This window comes from Crocuta crocuta, unplaced genomic scaffold (assembly GCF_008692635.1).
Source record: "Crocuta crocuta isolate KB4526 unplaced genomic scaffold, BGI_CrCroc_1.0 scaffold243, whole genome shotgun sequence".
Taxonomy (NCBI): domain Eukaryota; kingdom Metazoa; phylum Chordata; class Mammalia; order Carnivora; family Hyaenidae; genus Crocuta; species Crocuta crocuta.
The window spans coordinates 3551848-3561965 of NW_027529596.1; the positions used below are offsets into that span (position 1 = coordinate 3551848).

Here is a 10118-nt window from a genome sequence, read left to right on the forward strand (position 1 = left end):
CCTTGCTATATATTATATCTACAATTAATTATGAACATGTATATGGATTACCCATTCTGCAATCACCAATCATCTGAATCAAATTTTATGAAATGGAACATTAAATATGTGAAAAATTGTTAAAATAAGCTAAGTAAATTTTAGTTAAATATATGTTGACTGCCATAAAATTTGTATAAATGCTAAAAGCATAGTTTAAATGTAATTATAATTCTTCAGATTGGCTTGCTTGTCATATTAGCTCTGAGAAAAACATATTTCTTAAAACCACAAAGAAAATAATTCTATCAAAGAGAAAATGATTTATTTACCTGGATCTTCTATAGTTAAGTTCTTTATTAACCATTGAACAATGTCTGACCCTAGAAAAAGAAAACAGAGAAACAAATATTTGTGAACATTTGTTTATATATGTTAACTTTAAGAACTCACAACTTTTGTCGCTCGTGTTAGTTAGAATGTTTCTTTTTTAGTTTATGTTTTTGCGCACACACACACACACACACACACACATATATATATATAAAATAGTACAGGTGACACACACGACATTACAGTAGTTTCAGGTGTACAACATAGTGACTCAAGAAGTCCACGTATCATGGCGCGCTGCTCACTGCGAGCGTAGCTACCATCTGTCAGCTGATAACACTGTTACAATACCAGTGACTATATTCCCGAGGCAATACTTTTTATCCCCATGACTTATTTCTTGTATAACCGGAAGTCTTCAGCTCCTACTACCCTTCACCCGTTTTGCCACCCCCCCCCACCGGCAACCACCAGTTTGTTCTCTGTGTATTTCTCTGAGTCTGTTTCTGCTAGGTTTGTTTTGTTTTTTAAGATTCCACATATAACATGAAATCATATGGCCTTTGTATTCCTCTGTTTGGCTTATTTCATTTAGTGTAATACTCCCATGGAAGTCCACCCACACTCAAATGGCAAGACTGAGCATTTCTAATTGTTAGGATAACATTAAAGATCGGCCACATATGGAGTACTGAAAACAGAATGTGAATACATAGTTTGTCTCCAATGAGCCCAGATGAAAACTAGTAAATTATTTAATATGAAATATTTAAGCACAAAGGTTTAATATACCTGTAGTGGATAAAATGATTCATTCATTTGTTCACTGAATAAATGCTTATTGAATGCCCACTATGGGTTTTTTCCTCTTTTTAAAAAATTTTTTTATCATATTCTTGTTAGTTAACATAATGCAATACTGGTTTCAGGAGTAGGATTCAGTGATTCATCACTGACATAGCAGCACCCATCTAGCCTATCCCCACACACCTCCCTCCATCAGCTCATCTCTAGGCTCCATCAGTTTGTTCTCTATCAGTAAGAATCTCATATAGTTTGTTTCCCTCACTCTTTGTTCCTTCTTCTCTCCATATGTTCATCTGTTTCGTTTCTTAAATTTCACATTATGTGTGAAATCATACGGTATTTGTCTCTCTCTGACTTATTTTGTTAGCACAATACACTCTAGCTCCATCCATGTTGTTGCAAATAAATGCCCATTATGCTTGAAGCACAATCCTTAGCATGTTATAACCAATATTTTATAAGATGATCCCTTGTATCTATTCTCAAGCTAGACCAAATTTGTTGTTAGCTTTTGAACACTCCTGTGTGTTTCCAGTCTCCATGTCTTTATAGTATACTGTTCTCTTTGACAGAAATGTCTTACCACTATTTTCAAGACACACAAGACTCATTTACAATAGAACTTTCCTTGACCGTCACTTTTGTTCAGAGTTTACAACAACCTCCATTGAAATTCACTGGTATCTGTGTAGTCTTGTAGTATAGATCACACAGTGTTGCAACTGTTTATTTAAATAATGCCCTCAAGCAAGTACCGTGAAGTGGGGTACCATATTCATCTTTCTATATTCAGAACATAGCAAATGGTTGATAATGTGGGATGAATAAAAACATGAGTACATACATGTTTTCACTTCTTACAGAAGAAATGTGTGAGGGTCTGTAGAAAACGTAATGTTTGAGCTAGATTTTGATATATGATAGATAAAACTTAGTTGCTGGAGGCCTTTGTCAAAGTTAAAAAGGGGAAAATAGTCGATAAAAACGATTTAAGGTATTCTTTCTATATACTCCATGCTGGGAATAATAGGAACTTGACACTAATTAAAAGTATTCACAGTGTATTCAGCACATCTTGAATTCCAGGCTAAAGAATTAGGATTTTTTTTCCTGTAAGTCAGGCAGAGAAAGGGAGACATATATGTTCTGTTGTGTTAGTTTTGAGCAGAAGAATGACTTTATCAAAATAAGTTTAAGGAATTTGATTGGCAATCCATAGGGAGTGCCTTGGGCAAGTCAAATAGAAAGCAGGGCAACCAATATTTCTACTGGTTGAGATCCAGGATTGAAAAGAAAAGTACTGAATTAGTTCAGTGTACAAGTGAGTTAAAGCAAAATGAGAAGCTTGCTTATGGACTTTGTGACTAATTAGGTATGGGGGTGCCCAGTGAAAGAACGGGAAGAGAACTCAAAGGTTTCCAGTGGAGGAACATCGTGGATGAAAAGGAGGGTGAAAATATTAGCAGAAATGAGAGTTGCAGGAAGAAGACTTGATCTACCTGAAATATTAATTTCTATTTAAATTTGGCTTTTCACATCATTCATTTCTACATAAAACAGCAAAAAATATGTAAGAGATATGTATGTTTGTATACATAGTAAGCTGCATCTGGGCTGCAAGAATGAAATTTCATCTGAGCTGAAATTCCACTTCTACTGCTCTTGGGGATGGGCCTCAGCTGCACCTGACATGTGTTCATATGCACATGAGTGACATTAACAATGGCTAAATAATTCTTGCTGCTTGATGCAAAATAGCTCAAAGCCATCTTCAAAATAAATTTGGGGGAGCCTGGCCAGCTCAGTCAGTAGAGCATGCAACTCTTGATCTTGAGGTTATGAGTTCAAGCCTCACTTTGGGTGCAGAGATTACTTTAAATTTTTTTTTAGTGTTTTATTTATTTCAGAGAGAGACAACATGAGCAGGGGAGAGTCAGAGAGAGAGAGAGGGAGGCACAGAATCTGAAACAGGCTCCAGGCTCTGAGCTGTCAGCACAGAGCCCGACTTGGGGCTTGAACCCACGAGCTGTGAGATCATCACCTGAGTCGAAGTCGGATGCTTAACTGACTGAGCCACCCAGGCGCCCCAGAGATTACTTAAAACATTTTTTAGAATAAAATCAACTTGATCACCAAACTTGAGAGCAATATCCTAAAAGTTATGAAAACACTCATACTCAACATTGATGTCCATATGCATGGGTTTTTAAAAGACTTCACGTGTTGAATCTAACTTGTATTATTTTATATCTGTTTTGTTTACAATGGTCATTGATTTCAATACATGTGAGAATATGGAGTCACCTGGATCCTGAAGGGAGAAAGGGAAGCCACTCACAAGAACACAGGTATTTCAGAGTAGTACATTACGTCTTATAACCTAAATTATCTTGAGGCATGGTCATCCCTTTAAAAAAGAGGAGGACTCCGTTTTACAAATACGTATGTATTGGTAGTTGACAAATGCAGAAATCCAGGTACTCAGATCTTATGCACTATCTCTAGGTAACTTGCTCATTTTCCACATTTGAGCATCTACTTGGGGAACATATGTGAGCAGCTCCTGGACTTTTTCCATTCTTTTGAAGAGAGCCAAACATTGGTTCCAAGACTATAATTTTCTTTTAGTGTGAAAAATGATTTAAAAATGCTTTTAGAAGGAGTTTTTTTTTTAACTTTTCTTCTTTTTTTTCTGAGCAGAAAGAAATACAAAGGAGCCTAATTTGAAAATACATTTAATTCAGGAAACAGGAAACTTTCTTTCCTAGCCTAGATTTGAGCACTTCTGTTACGGTCATATTCTCTGCTCAGCTCTGAAAGGGATGATTGGATCACTTCTCAATATCACTTAGTAGGTGCTAGAGTGGTTTTATTGTTGTGTGGTCACTCCAATATATTTATGGGTTTAAGCTGGAATATTACAAATTATTTTATTATTAAATGTATACCCAAACTCACCATATTCACCTATTCCGCATCTATGAGAGCAAGATCTTAACTCCGAAAGAAAGGTAGAGACACACAGAGAGAAAAAAAATCCAGCATCATGACACAAAAGGAAGACTGAAAGAGAAATGTGGTGTCACAGTCACACTCAATACACAGTATTGAGTACTACAATTCAAATTTAAAAGAGTGCATTACAACCAGGAAAGATGTAGGAAAGAATGGCACATTTCTAGCAATGTCTCAGCCTTATGTCTAACGAATAAATGAACACATATGTATAATGTATATATCCAGAGTATTTTAGCATTCCATGCATCTTTATTCTCAGTGCCTCACGGTAACACGAAGAATTGTTTTTCTTTCAAAAAAAATGGCAAAGAGCTATTGAATAGCCAGACTGTGAAACTAGCTAATAGATAAACAATATCATAAACCCCAAGAAATAAAAGAAATACCTCTATGACTATAACTACTAGGAACTTTAGCCCTGAGCAGTATCTATCATTGCTTTGAATTCTTGGAGGTTACTCTTGTAACATTTAGAGTTACAGAATTATGTGCTTCCTCTACTTAGCAGAAGTACTAGAGGTTTTCTTTTTGTGTAATCCCAGTAATCTATGACTCGAAAGCCAGACTGTTTCTCATGCACTGCTCATAGTTGCCCACATGCTGTACTGAGTCTTACTTCCATGACTTTGATGGCACTCTTCCATCTCCATCTCTTTTTCCTTTGGCCAGTTCCAACTCAGTCCATAAAGTTCAGATCACACATCACATTAATGATTCCAGGAAGTCTACTCTACCCACCCCACCTGCAGGGGGCTGTTACTCATCTTTGGATCCCAAACATCCAAACCAGTGCCTCACATGTAAAAGATGATCAGTAATTGTTAAAAGAATGGATTAAATGAGAGTAAGCTTCCCTCTCCAGATCATTCTCTAAGAAAGTTTACAAAAGAATGGCATCTGTCACACAAAGACTATTAGGCTGGCAGACAATGTTCAGCTACCATACTCACTTTTCACAGTGATACCTTTCCCATTTCAAGGATACCACTTTACCACTCCACCCATCATTAAAGCAAAACAATGTAAGACATTTATACATCAGTATTATTTCCTCACCCAGGCGATGGACCCGAGTGGAGGGGGTTCCCCAATTCTGCTCTGCTGCAGTGACAAGACCTAAGCCAAGCCCTGTCCTGCACTGCATTACCTCCATCACAGCCATGTTCCCTCTACTGATCAGAGCACACTCTCAGCTACAAGTGTCAACTACAGCTATCTGTAACCTGAACCTGAACGGGAGGTTCACAAAGAGGAAAATATTGTGAAACATTTGCACATATATATATGAGGACTTTATAAGCAACTAAAATGTTACACTTTTGGTTTGTTTCCTTTACAAAAACACTCTTTTCTCAAGTTCTGCTAAAGCTATTAATGAAAATGCTAGCTCTTAAACAGTGGAAGAGGCCCAAATATTCCTTTTCAGTATTTCTCTTTCAGGAAAATAAATAGGCTCTTTGCTTGGGGTAGAGCTCCTGGATTGTTTTTCAAGCAGATATTTAATCAAGATCATGACAATTTATCTGGATTTCTAAAAACTTTGTTATGTAAGTTCCATAAACCATAAAAAGATTTCTTCAGACACAAAGCAAGGGCTTTGTGCCTCTTCAAAGCTGTAAAGATAAAAAGAAAAAAAACAAACAAAAAACAAAGCAGCAAAGATGACAATAATCAAAGGATAAAAGAATATCAAGATGACCTTCAGGAAGGTTTTTCACCCTCTCCCAGAACTCAAGATGATCACTGACCAACCAGAACAGCTTTCTCTTTCCAAATTGTGTTCTGAGCAACACCACTTGTTTCTCGTATAAGATGGTAAGAGTACATAAAATGCTGTGGAATTAGGCAAGGCAAGGGGAAAATGGTTCCTTGACGTAGTCTTTGTTGTGATAAAGAATTGTGAAAAGTCAAGAGAAAGGTGTTCTCTTGCAATGTTTCCAATGTTTGCAATGATAGGGATATAGGATCCCTTTGAGGAACCATTTTAAATTTTATCTTTTTTAATTATTCTGTTTTTACAGTTCTTCAGACTCACAAAAAATAAAATAAGCAATAAAAGGATAAGACGTGCTAATATAACTATGAATTGTGAGCTGGGTAATACGTTGGAACTTACCAACAATAAATGAAACAATTGATTGATTGATTGATTAATCAATTCTATATGCTAGCTGCAAGGCATAAAGAAAAGACTGTAGATCATTCCTGTCCTCAACAGTTAATCTCTTTAGAACTGGACATAAACTATGTCTAATTGTCTAGTTCTAAAGATTCTGCTCTGCTGAAGATTCCTCTCTGTGTGGAATGTATGAGAAGAATCAACAATGTTATTTATTGATAAATAAGAATTTCCTCTGGTGCATCCTACAGCTGCAATAGGAAGTTAGAGCAAACTATTTTCTGATTTGTTTGTTGAATATGGTAGGTATTTCACATAAGTTTCCATTAAAATCTCTACTTCAGCTTCTAATAGTAAATTCTCAGAAATATACCAAATGAAAATATCCAGAGCCAAAAGAATGAACCATCCAAAATGTATGTCTAAGTATGCCTCCCTCCGAATGAAAATGTTGCAGTGACCTTTTCATCGGCGTCTGCAATCTGAAGACTTGCACAGCATACAAGGTCTTCCCTGGCTTGTCTCCTCTCAGCCTCAGATCCCACACTTCCATTTTCTGGATATTATAACTTAAAAGCATCAATTTGAACTTCTTTCACCATAAACAGCATGATACTTTACACTCTATGCTAGTACAGACATTGTATGTTCTAGTTGGAGTAACTTCCTCTGTTTAAGACACAGCCCAAGTATCACTTTCTCCTGGAAGTTGTCTTGGTTATTCTCTCCTTCACCTCCTGTTGCCACCTGTTCTTGCCCTGGGGTCTCATAGCACCATGTCCGTTCTTCTGTTACAACAGACCACGTTGAATGGATAGTATCTATGCATGTATCGCTAGACTGTAAAATCCTCCAGTACTTGAATGCAGTACCTGGTAGAGTCTCAGGAACTACTAGTCAGGATTTGAACTAATTTCTCAAAGACCAAACTCAGAATATAGTATTCCTTAACAGCATGGAATCTTCCTGTATTTTGAGCTAACTATTGGGATTCTTTAGCTGTCATTGCTAACCAAACAAGTTTATATGTTCAATGCTATGAAATGAAGAATCACTGGATTTCTTTGGATTAAGAACATCTTGTAAGTAATCAGAATTTTAATAATAGTTGTTAAAGAAAAAAGGTAGTCATTTTGAGCCATACCTTCTAAACTAGAAAATCTTCATTTTGATAAATAAGAATAGTACTATATAAATAAATACATGTATCCTGTTGATGATAATTATAGTTAAGCACTTCTACGTTACCTCATTTGGTCAATAATATATTCAGAGCTGAAAAGTAATTACATGTGGCCCACAAATACATTTGGGAATTTCATTTTTTAATTAAAAATTTTTAAAATGTTTTTATTTATTTCTAGGAGAGAGAGAGAGAGACAGCGTGAGCAGGGGAGGGTCAGAGAGAGAGAGGGAATCACAGACTGAAACAGGCTCCAGGCTCTGAGCTGGCAGTCAGCACAGAGCCCGACGCGGGGCTCGAACCCACGAACCACGAGATCATGACCTAAGCGAAAGTCGGACGCTCAACCGACTAAGCCACCCAGGCGCCCCTAATTGTTTTAAACAGACCTTATTTTCTAGGTTCACATAAAATTAAGGAGGAGGTATAAAGGTTTCCCATATACTTCCTGTCCTCACACATGCATAACCTTTCCTAGTACCAAATCCTACCAGAGTCCTACATTTGTTAGAATTGAGGAAGGCGCATTAACACTTCATCATCACCCATAGCCCCTAGTTTATATTGGAGTTCACTCTTATTGTTCTACATTCTGTGGGCTTAGACAAATTTATAAGGACATGTATCCACTGTGCTGTATCATGCAGAGTAGTTTCATTGCCCTGAAAATCCTCTATCCTCCACCTATTCATCTCCCTCTCTCTAACCTCCATCAACTAAGGAATGATCTCTTTATCTCCATAGTTTTGCCTGTTCCAGAATGTTGCAGAATTTGAATCATACAGTATGTAACCTTTCCAGTTTGACTGTCCAATTTGACTTCTACACTTGGTAATGTGCATTTAAATTTCTTTCATGTCTTTTCATGCCTTGATGGCTCATTGGTTTCTTAGCACATTGCATTGCTTGAGGGTGCCTAGAATATGCAATGGGGGAAAGGACTGTCAATTCAATGAATGTTGCTTGGGAAACTAGATAGTCACATTCAAAAGAATGAAACTAGACCCCTTCATTACACCATACACAAAAATCAATTCAAAATGGATTAAAGATTTTAAGACCTGAAACCATAAAAAAGAAAACATAGAGAAAAGGTTCTTTGACACTGGCCTTGGCAACAATTTTCTAGGTATAAGATGAGATAAGATAAGAGGAAATAATATCAAACCAAAAAGCATCTGAATAGCAGAATAAATAATGATCAAAATGAACACAGAACACAGAATTGGGGAAACTATTTACAAACTACATATCTTATAAGGAGTTCATATCCAAGCTATATAAGAAATTCCCACAACTGAATAGAAAAAAATATGGGCAAAGGACAAGATAGATGACGAAAGAGAAGATGTGATAGTATTCAGCCTTAAAAAAGAAGGAAACCCTGCTATTTGCAACGTCACAGATGAACATTATAGGTGAAATAAGCCAGACACTTAACATGCGGAATCTTGAACTCATAAAAGCAGAGAATGGAATTGTAGATGTTAAGGACTAGAGGGTGGGAAGGGGGAAAATGGAAACGTGTTGGCCAAAAGGTACAAAGTTTCGTTTACACACTATGAATAAATTCTGTAGAGCTAGTGTATCACCTGGTAACTATAATTAATGGTACTGTGTTGTATACTTGAAATTTGCTACAAGAGTGTACCTTTAAGTGTTTTCACAACAGATAATGGTAACTGTGTGAAGGGATAGTTATGTTAATTAGCTTATTATAATAATCATTTCACAATGTATACACATATCAAAAGATCAAGTCATAAACCTTAAATGTATACGATTTTTATTTGTCAATAATACCTCAGGAAAGCTCCCTAACCCTCTCTCTACCACATAAAGGTAGAAAAAGTGAGCAGTCTGTAGCCTGGATGAGGGCTCTTACCGGAACCCAACCATGCTGGCATACTGATCTCGGACTTTCAGGCTCCAGAACTGTGGAAAATAAATTTCTGTTGTTTGTGTGCTATCCAGTTTATGGTGACTCAGCCTGAGCTGACTAAGGTGAAGGACAGCAGTCAGCCTGACTAAGGCTTTTATCTAAAAAGTCCTTGTCATACCAAGAATCATCTAGGTTTTCTCCTCTGTTATCTTCTGGAATTTTATAGTTTTGATTTTGCTTTTAAGGTCTATGATCCATTTTGAGTTAATTTTTGTGAAGGGTGTAAAGTCTGTGTTAGATTTATTACTATTACTATTATTATTATTTTTGCAGGTGAATATCCAGCTGCCCCAGCACTATTTATTTGTTAAAAGGACTATTTTTGTTCCATTGCATTGCCTTTGCTCCTTTGTCAAAGATCAGTTGACTATATTTCAGTGGATCTATTTCTGGCATCTCTGTTCTTTTCCATTGATATATTTGTCTATTCTTTCACCGATACAACCCTGCCTTGATCCCTGTGTCAGTCCTTCAACTCTGTTCTCCTCTTTCAATATTGTATTGGCCTTCTGTATCTTTCCCCTCTCCATATAAGTTTAAAAATCAATTGGTCATGAAATAACTTGCTCAGATTTTGATTGGGATGCGCTGAATCAATAGATCCAGTTGGGAAGAACCAACATCTCAACAATATTAAATCTTCCTATTCATGAACGTGGAATTTCTCTTCATTTATTTTTATTTAGTTCTTTTTTTATTTCTTCCATTAGTTTTTTTTTTTTTTTTTTTTTTTTTTT

The 10118-nt window shown here is 36.4% G+C and overlaps 1 protein-coding gene across 2 annotated transcripts in view; it reads right to left on the reverse strand.

The window, feature by feature from the left end:
- Positions 1 to 10118, reverse strand: part of RGS7 (regulator of G protein signaling 7) — a 509116-nt gene that overhangs the window by 162444 nt on the left and 336554 nt on the right. For both annotated transcript variants that reach the window (XM_077761799.1, XM_077761798.1), the window contains exon 3: positions 312 to 362. In XM_077761799.1, coding sequence (XP_077617925.1) covers positions 312 to 362 — 51 coding nt within the window. The remainder of the gene's footprint in view (positions 1 to 311; positions 363 to 10118) is intronic.